The sequence below is a fragment of the Strix aluco genome, chromosome 5 (assembly GCF_031877795.1).
Source record: "Strix aluco isolate bStrAlu1 chromosome 5, bStrAlu1.hap1, whole genome shotgun sequence".
Classification (NCBI taxonomy): domain Eukaryota; kingdom Metazoa; phylum Chordata; class Aves; order Strigiformes; family Strigidae; genus Strix; species Strix aluco.
Window position 1 is genome coordinate 44,257,055 of NC_133935.1, and position 24,397 is coordinate 44,281,451.

The following is a 24,397-nucleotide window of genomic DNA, read 5'->3' on the forward strand; positions in this document are numbered from 1 at the left end:
GCTATCCTGAGGTATTATGTCAGTTTTGAACTGCAATTGCATTTCTTTTAAAGAAAAAGGAAATCTGTAATATAGTATTAATCTAATCCAGGACATCCCATTTTATTCTTCCTTAGAGCAAAAATGGAGGACTGTGATGAAAAGGGGGACTATTACAAGGGTGTTTTTTTAATATCAAATTCTTGATGTAAGCAAAAAAAACTTGTTTGATGAAGAATGGTGAAGAATTATCTTATTTTGTACTTTTATACATGTACTGACACAGATGTTTGAATTATTATGTGACACTTTTCAAAATTGAATTTTAAGTCCATTTTGTAGTCTATTACTGTTAAATTGAAACATTTTGTTTAGGTGTCTGAGATGGAGTTAGTATTTTGCTGTTGCTCATCAAGAGTTGGAACAATATTTACAGTATTTTAGAGCTATATTCTGAGGAATGTATATTACAGCAAACTCTGTATGTGGTAAGAAGCTCTTTAGCAAATTTATTTCAGGTAAAAAAATAATTGTAAGCATTTTAAAGACTGAGAAAATTTTCAGAAAACTAGATTCTGTCATACTTAAATGAATAAGAAAGATGTTATTAACAGAAGGAGGCAAAAAAGAGGAAGAAAAGGAAGAAGATAAGTCACAGCCTAAGTCTATAAGGGAAAGGCGGCGGCCAAGAGAAAAACGACGATCTACAGGAGTTTCTTACTGGATTCAAGATGTAAGTAAACGACCGCTACTACTGATGCTTGTAGCAATATGGAATGTGTATGGTGTATTCTTAAAACAGATAATAGTTTAGAGTAATACAGTATGTAATGAATTGTTCTGGAAAAACTGATGCTTGTTCAAGTTATGTATTCTATCTTTCTCTGTTTTGAAGCTTTCATGAGCAAAATCAAAATTAAGTCAAAGTTATGTTGATAATGCTAGAAAGAATTCTGGAATACTGTAATAACCGTAATTTAATAGGAATTAATCATAATCTAGGGAAAAATAAGCATTGAACATTCCTTTTCTATTGCATGCATACCAAAGCTGTAAGAATGAGACTGCTGTCAGATTAGAAGGGTTATAGTTGATATAGTTTCAGCTGATTCCGTTCCCCTTTCCTTTGTCATGGGATCAGTAGGTAATTTTGTAAAAGCAAGATTTTCATGTGCCAAATGCAAAGTTCTGTTTCCTCTCCTTCTGAAAACTGAAAACATGTACTTGTTTGAGAATTTTCATCATATATCCTATATATTCTCTATACATTTTAGTTAAGTAGAATTCTACTGCTCCTAGATTTTCATATGAAAAGTCTAGAATGCCTAAAATCTCAGTAAGCTTTCAACAGTTTAATTGTTTTTACTCTCCCGCCTCTTTCACCAGAGTGATGAAAATGAACAGGAACACCAGTCTGATTCAGAAGAAGGAACAAATAAAAAGGAAACTCAGGTAATTTTAAATAGATAATTAGTTTATTAACTTTCTAACAGATACATTTTGATCATAAAACTTCCGTTGCAGTTAGATTCAATTAAAAGAGTACATACGGTAGAGTTCTTACAAGTGCTTTCTGATTCATAATTTGTGGCTATGGTTCAGTGCCATTTCTTTTGCAGGCTTTAATAACAATTCTTAACATATTAACAATGGCTAAAACTGATGTTTTTCTCTTCCATTCTGACTATATAAAATTAGCATCCAGAAAATCCAGTGTCACATAGGTCATGGACATGTTGCAGCACGTTACTGGAGGGAGCTTTCAGTTTCTACCTTACAAAAATCTTGGTTCCATGTGCTCTGTTATTTTCAGATAAATATGTCCAGTAACTTATGCACACTAATTAAAACCTTTTAAAATTCAACCCAGTGCTGTCAGTAATGTAATTAACAAATAATATGAGAAGTTACTATAATGAAGCATAGAAAGTTGAGGAGCACAATGTACCTGATTTTTCCATTGAAAAAAATGGATTTCTGAACAGCCTAATTCAATACTATAAGTCTTGTTAAAAAGTCTGTGGAAAACAGTATAATAGGCTTGATTTGATGAAAAAAAGTCCTTATGAACTGAATGGTGTGTGACAGTGGAATGAAGAGGGGTTAAAAGGGAAGTAGTAACTTAAGATGAGCTATAAAATGATACAGCAGAATGTATTTCTTTTGGCCTAAGCCCTGGAGTAACACACTACAGAATCAGGTTCATTACTGGGGAAAACAACTCAAGTGATATTTCTCTCCTTTCTGTAAAAGCTTCCATTAAACAGTCCTTAAATAGATCCATTCTGTGCCATTTTGGTTTGCTGTATTTTTTATTTCCATGTCACGTTAACATAAATGCACAGTCCTGTTTCCTTTCCTCCCACTAGAACACATTGTTATCCTTAGATCTGTAATTACTCCATACTCTGTTCTGTAGAAATTTATTTTGGTAGAATGTGAGTGTGGTGCTTCTGATAGAATTAGACTCATATAAAACTACATAATAGTGGCAAATAAGGTAAATTATGAATATGATCTATGATTAAAAGAGTGGATGTGTTGGGGTGGGATGGTGGAAAAGTGTAGAATTGGCTGACTAATCATGGCTTGGCTTAGGAGTCAAAACATTCTCCTAGCCTGTATACTTCCTACAAAGACTTTGGTCATTTGGTTTCATTATAAATCAATATAATATCAGATTTGAGTTCATGGAGAACTCTGAAATAAGTATTTCATGTGTTTTTAAGTTTTCTTTTCAAATTTTGTCAAACCTAGTACGGAATTTCCAGTATAGTATCAAAATTGCAGAAAATGTCCTAGTCTTGTAATTATTATAATCCTGTTAACTGTGAGATATCTTAAAGTTTGTATATAATTTCATTGTTTTCATATTAAGGTGTTTTTTTCCTTTGCATACAAATAGTTTATCAGAGATTTAAAATATTATTTAGATTTCAAGTAACTTCGTCTCTCTGATAAACAACTATTTAGCACTTATCAGTGATAAACTGAGAACTAAATATATTACTTTTGACAGTGCAGTGTTTTGCCACCTTAGAAAAATAACAATGGAATAGATAGTGAATATTCTAATAGGCAATATGTTCCCAAATGCATGGCTAAAAGTATATTTTAAAAATTTTTTTACATACCTAAAGAAATGGCGCTTTCCTTTTTGTCATTGCTAAATCTTTCACTTTGGCACAAATCTTGCACGCTTTATTGTAGAAAATCGACATTATTTGCTTATAAATCCTTTTTTGTTCTAGAAAGAGAAAAGAGACATGAATAAACTAGAATTACAATGAAAGACATTCAGAAAATAGTTACGCTTTTTCAATTCTGCTGATTATTTGAGGTACTGGTATTCAGAAGACAGAAACTTTGGAAATACTGAAATTCTCTGTTACTCCCTTATGTGGTGCTGCTGTTGGTTATTTTGCTTGGTAAGGCTACAAGCCAGAGGTAAAAGATGGTAACTATCAACTTCCAAAGGCTTTGGCAGTAACTTAAGAATTTAAACTAAAGATAGGAGGTCAAGAACAAGCCTTGCACATGCTACAAAGAAAATTAAAGGACCTTAGACAAAATAATTTCTAGCCTGAAATCTTTAAGGAATCAGAAAAATTATTATCTTATTCATTTCAGAGGTCTCTGAAATAGTTAACTGTCTTGTATATTTTTCAGTTTGTGCTTTCTTGTTCTTCAGTTCTTCAGAACTGTCTTTTGACTTCTTAGCTGATCTCTTGTCCATAAAGGACATTTGTGTATTAAAGAGAAGTCAGACTTTGCTAAGCACTTTGACAGTTGGAGGTTGTTTTAATGAAAATTTGTGTAGTCTTTTTAATGTTAAGAGCTGAGAATTTCTTCAATCCGCACAAAAAATGCTGTGTTACTTAGAGGAAATTGGTGTTCCTGCTAGAAGGATAGTCTTAGAACTAAGTTGTAGGATAGCCATTTAAAAATAAGGAAGTTGGAAGATCACTTTGGCAACTGAAGGATTCTAAGTAAAAAAGTGTTTTTGTGAAGCCTATTTTTCAGTACGATAAATTAAAAAAAAATAGGTACTACAGCTGTGACTAGGTTATAATTAAATGGACTGAAATTTTATTTTAGCGAGAGATCAAGTATGTGACTTCTGACAGGTGAAAGCTAGCAATATTAGGATAATAAATGTCATTAGATCTTCTAATTCTGTGGGAATAAACATGAGAAACTGGCATTAATAGTGTTGATTAAATGCTGTACTCAAATTTTGTTTCTCAGTTTCACTGCTGTGGCAGTTTTACAGAAACTCTTTTATAACTACAGAAAATTCCACCTGACTGATATTTTATTTCCATTACCGGTAATTATCCTAACCTCACTAAAATGTAATGTGCCTGTCTGGAAGCTTAGTGTACATTTATAAATATGTGGTTTCTTTTGGGACACCCTTATGGTCTGTATGGACTGATGACATACGGTTAGAAGTAAGTGTTTTTTCAGGTTGTGGAGATAAGGATATGTATGTTTTAATTTTTTGTTACTGCTTGTGTGCTGCCAATGTAAATGTGGCTGCTCAGTCTGCTCAGTTTTGTGACTGTACAAAGAACATCCATCCCCTGTGATTCGGATGCACAAGGATATCTTTTTTGGCATCATTTGTCCTCAGACAAGCTTTATGCAAAGTTTGTAGACTCACACTTACACCTTTTCACTTTTTTTGTCAAAAACCGTGACTGAACTGAACTGACAGAATTTGAAGGAGAAAATAAATAGCTAAGACTGCTAAAAAATACCCCAAACATGTTTTGTGAGGGAAACAAGAACAGGCATGTGCTTGAGAAACGTGAGGTTCTTTCGGTGAGGTGTGGAGGCTGGATGGTGCTTGAGCAGCAGGAGCAGCGTTTCACAGCTTTCGGGGAACAGAAACCACTGGTGTACAGTTTTCTGAAGATTATGGCATCCTTGTCTGGCTTCTCAGGTTCCCGGCCTCATCCAGGAGAATGGGAATGGGCTCCATCTGTGTTTTCCTCCCTCTAGTAACTACTGCTCTTACGTCACCAGTTCATCTGTGTAGCTGCAAAATTTTGTTTCTAAGGTGGTCTGTGTGAGACTTAATAACTTGCTGCCGCAGGGGAATGGAGATCTGGGAGGCTTTCACATTCCCACGGCACCATGGGGTGTCCACTAGAAGCAATGGAAAACAGCCTTTAGAAAGTGTATTTGTAATGATGTAGGAAATAATGTAGGAATGGTTTACTTCCTTGTAGTGGCTGTCCTACATTGTAGGTAAAGGTTAAAAGGACCAGCTTAGCATTTTTCTGCATACAACATTCCTTCAAGGTAAAAAGAGAAACCTAAAGTCTTTATGGACAAAGCTTCCTCTGTTTTGCTGAGGTGAGAAGGAAGCAGTGGAGAAGAGATTTTTGTAGGTTGTTGATTACATGGTGGAATTCTGTAATCTCACACTGATTGTACTTAAACATACTATAATGGAAAATAAGACTCATACTTAGGTGGAAGTTAATCTTCTTGTGGCCAGTAGCTTAAAATCTATCCATGTATAGGAGTGTGCCACCTAACTGTGGCATTTTCTACAAAATCTCTTAAGTTCTCAGCATTATTCATGCTCTTAACAGAAAATAACGTTTTATTAGGAGTGGTTAGGTTACAGCACGGACTTTTGATATCCTATGTGTAGTAAATGCATTTCAAGGTGTCAAAGGGGAAATTGAATGTATTGTGGAAAATGTGGCTATTTTTCTCTATGTACATTGAAAAAAATACAGTTCCCTTCTAAAAATGAAACCAAACAAATCACACCACCCCCCCAAAAAATCCACCTATGGCGAAGGCTTCAGCCAGTGCTAGGTGAGTAACGTTGAAGGATGTCCAGGTGATGATAATATCAGTAGAGTTTCTTGACTGAAATGTCTTAACTCAAGATTGTTATTACAATTGGAATAAATGATGAATGTGTATTGACCACCCAGAGGGGAAAAAGGTTTGTATAACTGATGTAATGCTTAGAGGGCACACCCTCACTCTTAAGTCATCACTTCTAATTAAATTTTGCTTGTCAAGTAAAGTGAGTGAACTTTGTGCCTGTGGATTCACCTGGAATGAATGAATTAATTAAAGTAATATAAAAAATGAAATTATGTCATTTAAATTAAGTCTAATAAGTACTTCCTTATTTTGTTGGTATAGTAGCTTGTTTCCCATCAAGCTATGTTGAAACTATGATCTTGTAGCTTATTTTGTATTATTATTTTGAGCTGAAGTAATTATTATGCTGACTTTTCAAAACCTTATTGCTAATGTTACAGAAGAGGAAGAAGGAATAGGCAATTCAGGGAACACAGTTCTGATGCCTTTGATAACAGGCAGGCAAATCGCTGAATGCACCGACTGCTGAAATGACTCCAATGTTTAGGACAGTCCAAACTTCTGGAGTGTAATGTTAATGTCCTTGTAAATCATATTTTGGCAAGCACATTCTAGCACATACTTCTTTTCTGTTCCAGTCATAACAAAATTGAAGCTTGACAATGTTCAGATAATATATACTGTTGGCTAGCATGTGCATTTAACATAACTGTTTAGGCATGCTTGTTTACAGATTGTTATGTATATTATTAAATTATTGACTTGATCTATTCTTTTTCTCTCTTTTTACCCTTCCCCACCTCAGAGTGATAGTCTTTCAAGGTATGTGCAATTTAAACAAATTAATTTAAAATTGTTACACTTTTTGTTCACATATTCTCATTTTAAGTTCTTTATGTACAAATTCAGCTTAACCCCAGTAGTCAGCTGGGTTGAGCTTTAAAAGGTGTTAATGATATTTAACATATGTTATGAAATACGGTTGTAAAGCTACAGTACTGAATATTTTTTTTTCATGTATGGGTGGGATACTCCATTCTGGGGAATATACTGGACTCTGTACTGCTCTGAAGGCAGGCTGGGCATTTTGTAGAACACAGTGGATACAGTACCACTCCCTACAAATTTTTCAGTATGAAGTCAGCTTTTACAAAGAAGACAGGTTCTTGTTGCTCCTCTTTGAGAATACCCTACGGAAAATATTCTAAGGAATCTCAAGAAAAGTACTACAATTATTTTTAAAAAGTTTTCGTTTGGTTTTAGACCTTTAGAATTAATTACTGGATTTTATTACGTTCTGTCTGTGCTGAAAATCTGTTAAATAGAACTACTACCTCACATGATCAATGAAGAGTGAACAGTGTGAAATTATTCTAAACTTTATTAATACTGGTTGTAATTTAGTGATTAATAGAATAAAGACTTTGCTGAAGATTTGTTTCATAAACTGCTGCTGTAGAAATACTAGAATTCACAACAAATAGTTTTGAAGTCTCCTTGGTTTCTCTAATAAAACCTGGAGAATTCATCTAGGCTGATATTTTAGAGATTACTTTCTTAAAACCCTTCAATTAAAGTAATACATTTTTTTATAATAGGTCTTCTTTATAAATGAAGAATTAAAGTATCTAAGCTAATACAAAGTCCTTTAAGACATGTAAATATTTGTTTGAATTATTTTAATTTAATTTTAAAGATTTCTCTGCCTACAAGGCAGGCACTTACTTGGCAGACTGAGCAATTTGAAAACATTTTCGCACAGAATCTTGAAGTAGTGAGGGAGTGTAAAAATTAAATTTGCATCAAATTAGAAAACAGTGGCTTAACTAAAATACATAATTGCATTTTGCTGTTTTCGGTTGGGTAATGGCAAACTCACAACATTTGATACAGTGAGTGGTCTCACTTTGAACGCAAAGGCAAAGAAAAGAATTTTCTTTTACAGATATGATACAGGATCCCTCAGCATGTCTTCAGGTGATCGTTACGATTCAGCACAGGGACGATCGGGGTCACAGAGTTACCTTGAAGATCGAAAACCGTACTGCAGTAGACTAGAAAAGGAAGATAGCACTGATTTTAAGAAGGTATCTGATCCAGTAATTTTAGTGCGAAAATAGAACTTTACTACTGTTTTTCATAAATTGTCTGGAAATAATCTCACATTGCATCACAAGTGCTGCTTAAAGCAACTCAGCTGAGTGGAGGAGCAGAGCAACCACTGCAGTGGGGGAAAATGCACATTACAAAACAGCTTCTGGCTTTTGCACTTCTCTCTTCAAGGCAAGGGAGAAATCCAGGGGAGCCAAGATTTGTTTGTTGACAAATACTATTGTATTATTTTTAGGTTGATTGTATCGTTATAACTGCTGTACACCTATGTGAAGCCTTTTATTTTAGATGTTTGCTAGCTTACATATGTATAATGTAAAAATTTGTTTAGATCTTGCTTTAAAATAGAGGAGGAGTTTGTCGAAAAGTTCACTGTGGTGTCTAATCTGTGAAGTCTGAAGCAAAAAAATGGCAAGTATTTTTTTAATATGTGTAAGGTAAGTTATGTGCTCCCTATGCAAAGTTGTTTGTTTCTAGAAATATTTCCTAACAGTTCTTTAAAGTGCTTGCTAATTCTAAACATCTTTAAAACATATAACTGATTTTTACTTCTTAGACTATTAATGTATTTGTTCATTTTACATGCAGCTCAATCGTGTTTTTTAAATTTTTCAGCTAATTCTTATTATTCGGTATTTTTTAAAACGAATATTTTCTCTTAGCTTTATGAACAGATTCTAGCTGAAAATGAAAAACTGAAAGCACAGTTACATGATACCAACATGGAACTTACAGATCTTAAGCTACAGTTGGAGAAGACCACTCAGGTTTGTATAAAACAAAAAAAAATGTACTTAGCTGACAAAGTAGATAGCAAACTAGAAGCACCCCAGGCTATGGGCTGCTCTTTACTAGGCATCAGCTTGGTTTCTTCTCTGGAGATGGGGGTGAAGAAGAATACCTCTCTGAAGAGAAAAAGAGCACAGGATTCTGGTCTTAGCTGTGAGCAAAATGTGTGAGACTGCTTCCTGCCTATTTAAGTAATAGTGGTTCTTGCTAGCATGTATCTGGAACTTTTTTGCAGGGTAGGGATAAACACTTTCTACACTGTTAAGCTTATATTCAAACTGTCAGTCAGGATTGATTGATTAATTCATAAACCTGCTGGTGGATTGGCATAGCCTGCCAGTTCTTCCTGGCTTGGTTAGATAGCTTTATCTTAGAACTGAAGACCAAATAGTGCACTCCAGTTACAGGTAACTGCTGTCAGATAACAGTGTGCATATAGTAATACCAAATACATACACAAAAGTTAAATTTGTCTTAAATTGCTGCAGAAAGTGTTTCTTATTCTCAGATCATATTTGCCACAATGTACCCGTACTTAAGTGTCTTCCATGTCTACCCCATAAATATCAGTGAAGTACATTAAAAAGATATTTGTTTTGTAATGCTTTTAGATAGAAATACTGTATTACTCCTATTTGCCAAAGGCTATGTAGTGATTAAATTGCTTAGGGATGGTCACAGAGGAAGCGCGTGATAAATCCAGGTCCTTCTTTACTTCAGTTTTACTTCCCTGAACATACTTTAAAATGCTTTTGAAAACCTGCTTCGAACAGAATACTAAAGTGTCTAATTGAATTGGTTTTCCTCAGCTTTATGTTGTTGAAGAACAATATCAATCTCTTCATTAATTTTGTGTTTCAGAGACAAGAAAGATTTGCTGACAGATCACTCTTGGAAATGGAGAAAAGGGTGAGTTTCTGCCAGAGATCTCTTAAGTACTCCAATTCAGGCTTTGTTTTAGTTTGTTTTGCAACCCCTGGCTTGGATATATTTTAGTGGGAACAAAAGCCTTTCTTATAACTTGCATTTTTTAGAAGATTCGGGGATTTTAGGTTTCAAAGTGGTAATGAATATGAGATGGAATTACTCTTAAGAATTGCCTTCAGGTTGCTGTTGGTTCATGATAACCAGGTTCTAAACCCCACTGCCCTCCAAGGATCTGCCACTTGTTCCGTCTCATCCAAACCAATGTTGGCACTCCAGATGGTTAAGCAGGTTCAGAGCGTCTCATCTTCTAATGCATTTCCAAGATTCAGAGACTTTAATTTCCTCGGAGCTTTACACAGGCATGTGTGTTCTTTTACCAGTTATTGTTGGTAATGAAGTAGCTGTTTCTACCTCACAGACATGAGACTTTAAACCTGCTAGTGATATAAAATTAATCATAATCTGTCTCTTTCCTTGTACTGTAGCTTTTTCCGGTGAGAATATGATACTGGGGCCGGGGGGAGGAATGAGTAAGCAGAGTGGGAAGAGAGGCATCAGGGTCAGAGACACCCCTAAATTGAATGGAAAAGGAGTCATGTAATAAATATGTGAGATAGACTACAGGAATTACTTCAGAAGTTGGACACATGATAATTTTAGGCTGTAGTTTCATGCTAGTTTAAAATCCATCCCTATAAAAGTTTAGTTCCATAGCAATGTAAAGCAAACTACACTGGTTTTGTTGAGGTCCTGGCTTCCTTCATGACCCTGGCCACATGTTCCTTTCTCTTCCCCTGATCCTCGAGTGACACATTAGACACATTAAGTGGGAAGAAAACTGAATGGACTTTGACAGTAATACGTGATACGGTATACATTTATTTATCCCTGCTAAACTTCACATTCACTGGCCTTTTATGTTTACTTTCCAGTATTTGAGGTTTAGGAAACAATTTTTAGTTCTACAAACCTGTCTGGTGTCTAAACAAACACTTGGTAGATTTTTATAGGAGCGCATGGAGACATAGAAATACTCTCAGGCACTTCCTGAAGTTCCATTATCTTTATTTTAATAATCTCTCCAGATAATTGCAGCAGCCTTTTAGCACCTATTTTTCCTTGATTTTTTGTCATCCTGCTATAGGCAGTGATTTCATCAGTAGAAGAGTTTCAGCAGCAGCTTTAATTGGTTTCTTGCTTGCTATCATGGCCACACAAGAGGACATTTAATTATTTCATAGTTTTAGCTGCATCCATTACCATGTAGGTTCCATACTGCAGAGCATTCGGTACTGCATAGCTAGACATTATTTCAGTTTTAAATTATCGCTTTGCTTTTTCTCAAAATAGGCCATTGCATGAAAACAATTGGCTATATTACAAACTCTTGCACCTTTATTTTGTAAAGACATTTAGTCCAACAGCAAAATGTCTTTCAGAAATGTTACTCTTCCTAAATGTATTAGTATTAAAGCTAGCAGATAAAAACATATAGCAATAATTCTGTATGGCTGCAACATGATTTACACAAGATTTAGGAGATACTCCTTGTGTTTTATAATTTTAAACTTCTTTTCAGACAAGAATTTAAAACAGGAATTTGCTTGTGATTGTATTTCCCTTGTTAAAATCTGGAGTTACTTTCACCTTGAAAGTGACTGAAGCAGGATTCTCAGCTGCTAGTCATCAATAACTGATCTCTAAAAACAAGCTTACCAAATTCAGAATTTAAGAACAATTCTAAAGACACCTTTTTAGTGTGTAACGTAACAAAATAAGCTTTAAAAGTAGAAACAAATTGTAGAGCTTTTCTAAGTACACTTCTCTAAGTATATGACTTCACTAAAACAAAATACGAAATTGAAGATGTTTCTATAAATTGCATAGAGAAAACTGGAGGGGAAAAGTAAAGTGGTGAGAATAAATTGGAAGAAATAGAAGGCTGGTAGAGAAAAACCTGAAGGTGTCTTTGAACTATGACATTTTCAAGCTGAAACATACCTTATCAGTAAGGAGGATATGAACATTTATTAAACCTAGAATTGCACAGTAATAAAATGTAGAAAATTCTGCCCTTGAATTTTATTTGAACTCAGTCTTCAGAAGTGGGTTTCCATGGTGTGATTTGGTGATGCATTGTCAATATTGTTCATTTGAGAACTGTTTACCAGAAAGGGGCTATTGCCATGGGGATTCGATACAGATCAAATCACAGATGCAAGGTCCTAGCAATACATAGGCAAAAATAAGGGTTTCATTAACAACCTGTCACTCTGAAAAGTATGCTAAAAGTCCTTTGCAGAATTTCATCTAATGTGATAATAAAACTCAAACTGCCAAGTTTCAGTCTGGATTAGAATTCAGAATTCTAGGTACCTTTAACTGTTTTCCCTCAAATTTAGAATTCATCAGCTAGGAATTTGGGTTGTGGAGAGGTGTATTTTTTGGTATTACTTAATATACAAATATATGTATATCTGGGTTTTCTTCCTAATAATTTTAAAACTCTGGTGTCCATTTTTCTCCTGTGTATATTTTCCCTTACCTAAATCTCACTGCACCAAGCCTGTGGTTCCTAGTTGCTTTGATAAATACAAATGAGCTGTTGTATTTTATAAGCTGAGAGACTCGCATGTATTTTTTTCATTTTGAGGGTTACGAATGTGCCTTGGTGTACCTTATAGAGTTCTTGAAGTATATAATAAAATTTTAGACTGCATAAATTTCAAATCCTTTCTTTGAGTCCAGGGACTAATCAAATAACACTGGCAAATCTTCCCAGTGAAACTGCAGTGTGTTATTTTGTTGGCATTCCTCAAACCAGTTCATAAAAAAATAAGCACTTCAGGAAAGAGAGAAACATAGCTTCACCTAATCAGAACAATATGTTTTACAAAAAATCTTACATCTAGGCCAGTGCATTTAAGTGTTTCTTTTATATAATGTGAAGTATACAAAGTTAATGAAACAAGGATTTTATTTAATTGGCTTTTATTGCTAATAGTTATTCGTAGACAAGCTCAACATGCTAGTTAAACAAATGCATCAAAAGGACTAACAATTTCTAACCATCTGAAATGTTGAGATTTATTTGATCATTCATGTCTTGGTAATCGCAGGAATTGTCAAGTATTGCTTACTATAAGAACACTGATAATACATGTTATTCTACAAAGCTAGTAGGTAACTGATAAGATTCTAAGTAATGTAAGATGGTGTGGGGTTTTTGTTAATTGCTTACTGCAGTTAACTTACTGGTACTTACTATGCCCATTACTGTCAAGTCAGTATCATTATGGGAAAAGTCTTCACTTGAAGTAGTTAAGTACACTAAGTACTAACAACTGCAGTAATCTATTACTTTGATAAACTTTTAAAGTTGTTTGCTAAAATGGGAAAATGTTGGGGTATAACTGCACTATGATTAAACTAAATTCAAATGATTTATATCTGAAAGGTGACCGGCAAGAGTCAGTATCTACTGGGCGGTATGATCTAACCAAAGTTTTACACACCTCAGTCAATGCTGCTTGCTGTTTGCGTAACACTGTTGTATGCAGATGCATATGTCCACTTCGCAATAATCTGTTGCTTTTGCCTTTCACACTCTGGAAAAATCTGAATGTAGAGTACTGATAACCGCAGCTGCTTTTAAATGAGACACACTGCATTGTCTGACACAGGAAAGCAAGCAATCAAGCTATAAACCCCTGAAGTCTATTGCAGTAGCCATTCATCTGTCAGATGTGTTGGAAATTAGGTTTAAATGAAGTAGTGTCGTTTAGAAATACGGTAGTGTGTCTGCACTGCAGACTGCAGCATAGTATAGAAAACCCTAAGCTAACTTCCAATAAGCTAGCTTGGGTAGTGTAATCAAAGCAACCTGAGGTTCTCTACAGAGGATAATTTCTCCTGCTTCTCTGGTAAAAAAAAAAAAAAAAAAAAAAAAAAAAAAAAGGAAAATAGAACTATACTAGAAACGCAGAAAATATTCAGAAAACATTTACTCAAGAAGCAGGTGTGGTCTTACGTAGCTAGATTTCTTTGGTACTCAGCTGAACTCCTTTAATGTAAATTTGGGTGTATCTACACTACGTTGCAGTTTATTGTGTGGACAGATCCCAGTGAGCTGAGACAGATGTTTCAGCTACGTTTGCTTGTCTATGAAAGCTTATGCTTTTGTGCTTGTTTCTTTTAATATTCTTGTTTGTTTCTGATAATTTTCTGCATTTCTTGTATATTAAGCTATTACAGAAGCCTAGCTCATGAAAAATAAATCCAAACAAATGGTACTTACAACCTGTGTAAATTTGCCTAAAGGAAGGGGTATATTTTGTAGGACTTAATGTAAATTTCTATATCTCTTCCTCCTCAAATATTAAAATTCCATATTGACAAAATTTCTATGTATCACTGCCATCACAAGTTTCCTGTCCACACTATGCTTTTGGTTGTATGATTTTTGAAACTTGAAGTACTTCACTGTTACCACAGTATTTACAAGCAGTAATTTTTTTAAAAATTGTATTGTTCAGTGTTAACACATATCTTTTGATTTAGGAAAGAAGAGCTCTAGAAAGAAGGATATCTGAAATGGAAGAGGAACTGAAAGTAAGTAAACTATTACACGTTAAACTATTAATAATAAAGTGTATGACCATGGCAGTGCAACATGTAGTCTGGCAGCATTATTGGTCTCTATACTTTGATTAGAAAATAACTAAGTTATAGCTGCGTGTCAAAAATCCCCCATGTCATATAGCTTGTAGCGAATCTGTTATGCCAGCATAAGCAGTCATACACGTAGGACTTCTAAGGCAGCGCTGAGACTTACACTTCTATAACATATTGGCTAACAGGAAACATTCAGAGATGGTTAGAGTGAAACATATCTTGATCTAATCAAGATGGAATTGCAATCTATGATTTTGATGGGATACCCTATGTTTTAGTAACTTAAAAATAATGGTAGCATATAATTCCATAGATAATTAAGCATTGAATGTTACTTCAGCCTTTATCTCATGCTCTTTAAATTATGTATTAGACAGCATGTTACCAATACCAAGAGAAGAGCTTTCATTTGTGTAGAGTGAATAATAGTCAGGTTTTACTTACCAAAAACCAGTAGATAGATTACAGACATTGACAAATAAGTAACATTTACCACATGCGCTGATTTCCAATTTTTTCAACTTTGTATAAACTAAATCTCAGAAGGAAAATACTTTATTAGTACATTTCTGGCTTTTTTTTTTTTTAACCAGTCATGATATGACTTTTCTTATTTTCTGGTTTATCAGTGTTAAGTCCTCTGATACAATTAAGAGGGGTGAGAAATTTGGCAAGTTTGTTTCATATTATGTCCTTGGATATGAAAATATGACTAGAAAACTAGTGGAACATGATGAAATGGAAAACATTTTTGCACTCCAGAATTTTAAAGAAGTACCGCTGTTTTGACATTTGATACTTGTCATCGATTAATAAAAAGTTTCCTTTCCAGCTCATTTTTGAGCTCCCTCTGGTGCTTGGAAATGGCATTAACTTCCAAATACTTTTCATTAAAATACATGCACGAAGTTTTGTTGAAATAATTGAAGCTAACAGGCAGATGTAGGCAGAATGCAACCACAATGCCTCTAGCTCCCTTGGATTCAGCCCAAGATAGTCTGCTGTAAGGGAGGACACAAGGTCTGTGGTTCCTCAAGGGGTCTTTAGAAGGGAAATATGTAGAAAGCAAACTATAGTAGAGGAAAATAATTGTGTCTAATAGTGGAAGACAGGATGTGAGCTTCTATCATCAACCTGTGAATTCCTGTTAGGGAAGGCTGGGCTTCCGAGAAAAATAGAGAATGCAAATATATTGCCTTTTTTCAAAAGCTTACTTTCAATAAGCAATATGTGAAAGTTTTGAATTAAAGATGAAATACTCTTCCTATCATTTGTTGCACCACCTTATAAAAGTATAAGTGTGTCATTATTTACAGACTTTTGAATAGGAGATTTAGTTTGTGCAATTAGGATGTTAAGTAAAGAATTCCAGGAATAGCTCTCATTGTTAATGTATCCTGAACTGTTTTGGAAAGCTGTGACTAATCACTGCTGGTTCTGAGATTGCTTTTCAAGAATGTGCCACTTGTTTGATACTTTCCTTTCACAGCGACTTATCTAACTTTAAACAGAACTGTCTCTTCTAAGTTTTCTTTCAATTCTGCTCATCTCTAGTTCTTTTAAACATAATATACATGGCTTTTTTTCTCATTTTCACTCCTGTTTCTTTGATTCCTGCAGAACCTGCAACAAATAAAGCAGATTCAATCTTTGAGACACATAAATGAGCGACTGGTGACTGAGAATAGGGCCTTGACCCGAGTGGTTGCCAAGCTGTCAGGGTCCTGTAGGCAACTGCGCTCTGTGGACTTGTAATTTCTTCCTTCTCCTTTGTGTAGCCAGGCAGGTGTTGACATTCTGTTTCTGCTTGGGTAGAATTTTACTATTAACACTTGTGTGTCAGAAACTGACTTACTGCTGCTCGGTTATGGAAGTGTGGCTAAAGCATGGTTCTGGTGTACCAACTACAGGTATGGCAGATGTGTTGGTATGGTGTGGTATTGTCCTTACTAGCACTGAAGCTTATGTGAATTGGCAATAATCCAGGAGACCTTTGACATGCTAAAACCTTGGCAACAGTTGAAAGGATTTGAGTTAGCACTAGGATACACTGAAGTCAGTCCCTTGTTTTGATGTTTGAGTAAATGCTCAAGTAGATAGATTTGCCTCTAGTTTTCTAAGAAATTGAAATTAAGAATTGAGCTTTCTTACTGCAGTATAATTCAAGTGCATAGAATTGATACAAATCTAGTCTCAACTAAAGAATGTTTGAGAAGTGGTTTCAGTACTGTGCATTCCTGAACAGTTGCATTAGCAACTTTATTTCTTATATTTGAGTGTTTTAGTGTTTGGAGGGGACCAAAGCCTTGCTTTCAGAAATGTATTGGAATTTCAGATGATTAATACTTTCACATATCAGCTTCCCATGTGCTTCTGGCCAATCCTTATCTTTATCTAGACAAGTTAAAATACCCAGTTTTAGCACTGAATTAAGGTTATTGATTTATATTGCTATATATGTAGTCATGGACCAGAATCCTATAATGCATGGACTGTACAAACACAGACACAAAATAACCCTGCCTAGTGTGTCAGATTGGTCATCTGGTTCAGCTCCCTTCTGTTAAAGGTATGAACTGTTCTGAGTTTCATCTTGAACAAAAATACCAGTTTGTTGTCCTTAGTATTATTGCAGGGCTGTTTCAGAAACACACTGAAGATTCAAAACTTCTATGAGGAACAAAATGTGGTTTCATTCCACACCAAATCTGTATGTCTTTCTTCTTCCTCTTATATAACAGCTATATAGAGTGGAGGTTTCAGTGAGCTTTTAAGATGTATAGGTGGAAAAAAATATTTTTCCTTCTGCACAGTGACTCTTGCTAAACTGCTTCCCCTCGCCTACCCCGCTTCCCACATAGAAGCAAGGCAATGAGCGTACATTTTTTCATTCTGCTCAGAGTCCGATCTCAGGTTTTCCTCACTAAGAGGCATGAAATAAAGAGAAGTGTCTTCCTGGAGTTGATCTAACAATAGGATGTGGATAGAAAGGTTGTTCCTGGTCCAGGGCGGCATTCCTCCATGTTCCCTTGTGTTAACCCTTGCTGAGTGAGTTAAGTCAGCTCAGTGACCTGGCTGAAAACAAATCCCTTTATTCATTATATTACTTGATCCATCTCACCCCAGTATTATTGAATTGCCAAACTAACACACAGGAAGCAGCAGGAGCATACTGCTGCATGAGGAGGGAGAGCTGTCCCTTTAGGGCAGCCCGTCTTGCATCAGCTTCAGCTAACAATGTGGTTTTTCAGCACAGCTGAGCTAATCTAATGACTGCTGTCCACAGCCACATGTCCATACCATCTTTTTTGCTAGCACTGGCATTCCTTTAACCATGGTAAGCCAGTTCAGGGTGTTAACCCACAGAAAACTATTCAGTATTCCTTTTTGTAGGGGGAGTTTTCAATGGGAGATCATTGTGGAGCTTGAGGACCCTTGCTAGTGAAAGAAAAGCAATGAAAACACGACAGGGAGGCTTGACATTATGATAGTAGTTTAACCACAGCAGTGTGCCTGATTAATCTGAACGGGTACCTTAACAGTTCGTGAGCTTTTTGTAATCTTAATTTAAAAAGCTGTTTTGTATGTAAAAACTGTTAAATCCTCCAGCAAACACAGACATTACTACTGTACAGATCTAAGTTGGCTCCACATATGTCAGGAGATCAACCACAGCACTGTGAAGTTACTAGCTAGTTATATAATACAGGTAGGCATTTGCAATCTTATTCAAGAATCTCACCACAGGAAGATACTTTGCTATTTTAGTGGGAAGCAAATTGGAATTCAAAGTGTTAAGTACAGTATGTACCTGTAATTTTACTGAATTTACTGCAAAGCTTTTTTTCCCTGCCTCTGCACATTAAAGGTGTGTGGTGTCACCTCATGAGAAGTTTGAGTACGATAGGAATGTACTGCTGCAAGACAATTGTATAAATGTCTTTGGCTAGGTTTAAAGTATGCAGGGATTAGTATAGACAAGAAGCATAAGTAGTTTAGGTTACTTGAGCTTATCCTTCATGATCCAGTTCCTGTTACTCATAACTGCTTTTGTTTCCTACTGGTCTTCCCCTATTCTTTAGCAGACTCACAACAAAAGAAAAAATATTTTCTTAATACCTATACTACCTATTAGTTTAATCAGGATTAAAATCTTATCTAGAGAGATTTGCAGACATATAATGGTACTGAATTATGTTAAAGCTCTGAATTTGAACAGCAGCTTTTTTGTTAAAATATTTCTTCAGAAAATATACTGTTCTGGGTCTGCCTGTATGTAATGAAGCATTATGGGCTGCAGCTCCCTAGTCAGTAAGTTGCATGAGGACTGTGACATTCCTGGAGTTACTTTGAGGTTTTATTGGAAAGCATACGCAACACTTGTCGAGATACCCACTTAACAAGAACAAAACCAGACTGCCTTACTTCCTTGTGCATGGCTAGATGAAGGCTGTTCTGGTTTCACCCAGGATTTTTGATATGAAGTCCATAACAGAACGAAAAGGAGGAAGGAGAAGTTTTAGTTGCTCTGTCTGAACAAATGGCTGTTTCATTGTTTGCAGATACAGGTCACAGAATAACGCCAGGTTTATCGTAGTATTACAGGTGCATGAACAAATGCATGGTACACGCGCCTATTATCTGGATATGACCCCTAGCATGTGTTTCTCAGAAAACAGTAGTTGTTTTTTACAGCTTAGAGAACTTAACACAGATAATACTTGAAAATTGCCAAATGATTACTTGTGTTGCCCAAACACCTTCATGTGATTTTTGAAAGTAATCAGCATTTTACAGTACTTTCTGTTGAGAGCACAGCTCTCACTTGACTATCATGGAAGCGTCCCTCTGACTCTGTTGGGAGCTCAGTGTAGGTGGCTGGCCCTAAGCTCCGCCATGGAGCAGAGCTGGAATCCAGGTTAGCAGAATGATTTTTTCCTCTTAAAAACTCTTGTCGTCTTCCTTTCACATAATCTGGTATTTGAAGGTAGATAAGCTAGAGATCCTATAACCTTGGGCATCCTCAGTGCACCATCATGTTTCACTCTGTGAGAGGGTCTGCTGTTTGGTGAACTGAGTGTGGACAGGAATCCTTTAGAGGAGATGGGTAAATGAAGCCTTTACTGTAATGCACAGTTCATTAACCTTGCATTTTTAATCTTCTCAGTTCTTTCTTTTCCATAATAATGTTCTGAATATAATGGAGTTGAAAGTATAGTTTTGCTTGAATGAAATGAAAGCAAAACTAGTGGCAAGCAAATTTCATCCTGAAAAATTATGTAGCAGTTGTTAACATAGGCCACTAGCTGGACTTAGACCTCCTGCATGCACTTGCACTTGAGGTTACTGAGTAACTGCTGTGCAGGAATAGGCTGTTAACTCCTGTGTAAACCTCCTGCTAGAAACCATACACGTAATTTAGCCATGAGTATTATAGGTGGTTTGTTATCAGTGTGTGACTGTAGATACAGGGAACTGCTGAGATTACTTCTGGTTTCTCTGGCAAGTTAAATTCTCCCAGTACAAACCTCTGTGCACTGACTTGTCCTCCTTTCGTGTCTGATCCTGTCCAACTCTCACCTCACTTGGCTTCTGCCTTCCAGCTTTTGTGCTTGTGTGTCACCCATCTCCTGTGGCAACCTTAACTTGCCATCTCCTAACTTGTATGCCTGAGTATGCAGCCTGGTGTTTCAGTGATCTCTTTCAGTGATCTGATCTTGTGTGAACTATGCTGCTCAGCGATATGATCTCAAATTATAGGATGTGTGCTTCAACACGAGTTTGGAAGTGGTTGGAAGATTAATGCTATGAGCTAACAAACTGAATCACACTATCTGATCAGGATGAAGTCATCCAAGAGCACAGTGGTAGATATGCTTAGCCACAGCATGTTTTCTTGAAAATGTGCAAGTGCAGTATAGACAAGCTCTTTAAATTGTTGGTAATTAGCATTTTTTTGTTTTGCACTGTAATTTGAAGCATTTCATTACTTTCCTCACACTACTATAAATGCTTTTGTTAGAGGCTTGTCATCTGCACCACCAAGTTTTAGTGCACCTAGTCCAAGCAAATGAAAACTCCTAATCTATAACTCTTAACAGTATCATGCTAGAAGGTGAGATTTTTCTGAACTGCTGACGTGGAGGGGGAGAACTGCCAAGATGTTTAAGCTGAATAAAGATTTTTATGTCCAGTGCTTGTCTAGTCTTGCTCCTTTTACTTGGGGTATAATAGCAAATAACCATCATGTTTCATTTTTCATAGATGCTACCAGACCTGAAGGCAGACAACCAGAGGCTAAAAGATGAAAATGGGGCCTTGATCAGAGTTATAAGCAAACTTTCCAAATAAAGGGTTTACTACAGCAGCAAGTAATGGTATTGCACATCACTAGTAACTCCAGTGGACCATAGTATGGCAGTCACTGGAAGTGTGGGAAGATCCCTTGGAGACTGTCATTTTCAGATATCCTGCCAAACGCCCTCTTACCTGTGTGTTTTTTTGTATCAAGATCATTGTTTCTGTTAAAATGCAGCTGCTGAGAAGATAAAATGACTGAGAAATCTTGTTTACAGCTACAGCATAATAAGGAAAGTGTTCAAGGCCAGATACGCCTCAGATATTTAACCAGTAAGCCTTAGTTGTACATAAACACTTTTACATCAACAAAAGCTTTCAGCTCTCACAGAAGACAGTTACTCAATAATGTTTTTGTTGTGCCACAATTCCCAGTTTTTTTCTATACTCAGTTTTTCCTTAAATCTTAAGTTTGGATTTCTTTTTTCCCTTCTAATTATTCATGTACCAGATTTGCTTGTACAGTGTTTTCACAGCTTTACCATTTGCAGAGACCACACACCCTTTTAAATTACGTATTTGTGTAGCTACCTAGAGTTGTATTGTCCAACCACCTGGAACAGAGATGTTTGGTGGAACATTTGCTTTCACTGTTTGTGCAATATGCATTTATTTCCTATACAAAATGCTTTAAAAGTCAGTTGAAACTAGAAATATTTTAAGAGTCCTGTTTTCTGCCTTTATTGGTCACTTTAAAAAAAAAAAAAAGAAGTTTGTAGTGAAAGATGTTAGATCCTGTAATCGTCACATTCATTTGAGCAGGTACTGAGTGATGCTGTATATATAAATGTGTACTGGTTTGATTTTTCAGACCACCACGTGGCATGCTTGAATATATTTCCCTATTGCAAATGTCTGTTAATGCAAATTAGGCTATTCCAGAATAGTGTGTTTAACAAAGTTCATTAATTTTTATGGTATAAAGAATTTAGACATTGTACATTGTATGGAGCCCTATCTTTACAAAAGTTCTAAACTATATAAAATACTTTATTATCTTTTCCTCCCATTTTTTTTTCATTTGATAGTGTTCACCATAATAAAAAATTGCATAAATATAACTGCTTCACTACATTTCACATACCTGTATTTATCTGAGTGCTGTCCAAAACTGTTGTGCTAGCCAAAGTAATGTACTAAATCATTTGAAAAACATAACCCATTACACTCACATAATGTTTATATGCACTGTTGTTGCCATGTGAGAAGGCATCCAATTTGATAACACCATCATGTCAGACCATTTTATACATTTCAGTGGCCTTTAAAAACAAAAAAAAAGTACTTAAGTGAAGATCGCTTTTGTTAGAAACAGCTTTTATATTTTCACTAAACCATTCAAAATACGACATCCTATTGGCACATAGTTTATTGCCTAAAACCACTGAACAGATCAGCCATTAAAACAAATTGTACATTGTAAAGCTTGTAGTAGCTATTGTATTATTGATTATATTGTATACTATATTAAATGTGAATTTGTACCCCTTCATTTAAAAAGGTCATTGTGTTCTACTGCCTACTTGGGGGGTGGGGATTAGTTTTACGGGGGTGGGATATGTTTTGGTAAGGAAGACATGATGTCCTCTCTCTGTTGATTGGTTTTTTGAAGATGTAAGGTTATGCTCTTACTACCAAGCTCAGGATTCTTGATTTTAAAGGTACACAGATAGTTTGAGATATCTTATTGTAATTGATCTGTATGAGAGGTGGGTCTGAACCATAGGGACTTCCATTGACTTAGGCTAACATAAAATAAAGAATTGAATGGCTGCAACGTATTGAGTTCTGTTACAAGACAGTTAGGCATATTCTGGATTATATTTGGTAAAGTTTGGGTGCCTGTGAATGATTAAATACGTGTTTCTAATATTTTAGTGTTTTATATTTAGGTTATTTATTCTTTATATCTAAAAAAATGAATGGCTACTGTGCTATATTGATTTTATTGGTAGTACTGAGCAGACCTTGTATCTGCATGAAACTAGTTGCAAAACCCACTATTTTGGAAAAAAAAATTGTATTTTGACATATACAAATAAAATGAATACAAACTATTTTAAATGTGTGAAAGTTTTACTGAGAAGACATTGAAATTTGTTATGAATTTAAACCATGTTATAAGTTTGCTATTTAAATTCTTTGGTGGGCATTTTTCATTCATTGCGTTACTTGGATGCAAGGTTCAAGTACCTTTCAAAGATTGTAATCAAATTGTGATTATTTGCACATCATTGTACATGCACATCTGTAAATGCAACAGTAAAAAATGCCATATTTATGCAATCTGTAACAACTTGGACAAATGTTTATATATTTTACATAAACCTGTCTGTGTGCAGAATCTGAGAACCATTTTTTATGTGATACTAACTGAATCTCAGAAAGCAGTTGCTAAACTTGTGTCACCGTCTTATCGTACTGATCATGTTGCAGATCAAACACATCCCCAGAAAAATCCAGCTAACCCAAAGAGAAAATGGGTAGTGGAGGACTATTTTATTATTTAGGAGACAGTCTGCATATGAGAAATACATTATTGCTGGCTGCTGACTCTGGCAAGCTTCCTCAAGCAACTAATGGCTTAAGTGGTAATTCAAAACAGCAACTTAGACTTGCCACAGTGTGGAAAGGGATCTTTATGTCCCAGAATTAACATCCAATACACACAGAGGCATGGAAGTAGCTGGTGCTGGAGAGCTTAGAGGCAACAGGCATGCCCAGAACCAGCCCCAGCCATGAAGGAAGCCGTAACCAGGGAAAGAGGAGTGACTGCAGGTGGGAGAGCAGCCCTGGCAGCAGAGTGCAGGAAGGATGGAGGCAGCGTGGTGTGTAAGGACTGCCTGACCTTAACGGCTCCAGATAGTAGCAGTTACCTAGAAGAAAAGCCTCAGGAGCTGGAACTTCATTTTTTTCCCACCTCGTCTCCCTCATGGTAAACAATTCCCTCTGGACCTCCCTAGTTCCTACTACATGCCGCTTTCAGACTTTTGCTATTTCCTTGCCAGATTCCAAAAAGAGCGATTATAATTCACATTGTGTAGGTTGGTGCATTTGTTTGCTAAGCATCAAGTACAAAACATGACTCTTGGTGTTTCTCTCCTTTAAAAATACCTTTGTGCTCAGATGAACATTAAACCAACAGGTATTAATCTTACCTGTTCAATATTCCTGGCTACTGTCCATTTGGTGGTCTTTTAAGAGCAAATGTGTTGTCATAGAACAAGAGTCCTCTTGTTTCTTTTTTAGAAAGGGTAACTATTTACATGTCATCAAAGAGAAAAAAAGGATGCTTTAGGGTAGCTGAAGATACCTGCTTTAGGAGATGTGCATCAAGGAAGAAATTTTAATTATTTCCTTTACCATACAGAAATGGGCTCCATACAAGATGGCTCCTACTCTTGCTAGCTGACTTAACCATGAGGTTTATAATCAAGAGTGAGGGCACCACTTAATGCCAAAAACATCCATGTGACAGTAGACAGGAAATCTACACAAAGAAAAGCAGGTGGCGAGGAGGAAGTATGCCACGATGCCAGACATGGAAAGGCAACACCATGTCAGAAAAGGAACAGTTCACATGGAGAAAGGCAGGGGACACATCAGAACAAAACTGGCCTGAAGTCAGAGTTCAGAGTGCCATCGCATCCGAACTCCTGAACAGAGAAATATTGTCCAAAGCTACCAACAGTATGAATTATGC

General features: G+C 35.9%; 1 protein-coding gene across 5 annotated transcripts in view; it reads left to right on the plus strand.

Annotated features, from left to right (window-relative positions):
• The window catches only part of PPP1R12A (protein phosphatase 1 regulatory subunit 12A), a 121,941-nt gene extending 99,190 nt beyond the window's left edge, over positions 1-22,751 (plus strand). The window contains exons 18-25 of one of the 5 annotated variants that reach the window (XM_074827151.1): positions 594-712; positions 1,366-1,431; positions 6,641-6,657; positions 7,781-7,922; positions 8,610-8,714; positions 9,598-9,645; positions 14,224-14,274; positions 15,958-16,110. In XM_074827151.1, the coding sequence (XP_074683252.1) occupies positions 594-712; positions 1,366-1,431; positions 6,641-6,657; positions 7,781-7,922; positions 8,610-8,714; positions 9,598-9,645; positions 14,224-14,274; positions 15,958-16,092 (683 nt within the window). In that variant the 3' untranslated portion in view covers positions 16,093-16,110. Of the gene's footprint in view, positions 1-593; positions 713-1,365; positions 2,897-6,640; positions 6,658-7,780; positions 7,923-8,609; positions 8,715-9,597; positions 9,646-13,120; positions 13,632-14,223; positions 14,275-15,957; positions 16,111-20,601 lie in introns of those variants that run through there. The other 4 variants (XM_074827152.1, XM_074827153.1, XM_074827150.1 and 1 more) reach the window with 4 other exon arrangements.
• The last annotated feature ends 1,646 nt before the right edge of the window (positions 22,752-24,397 follow it).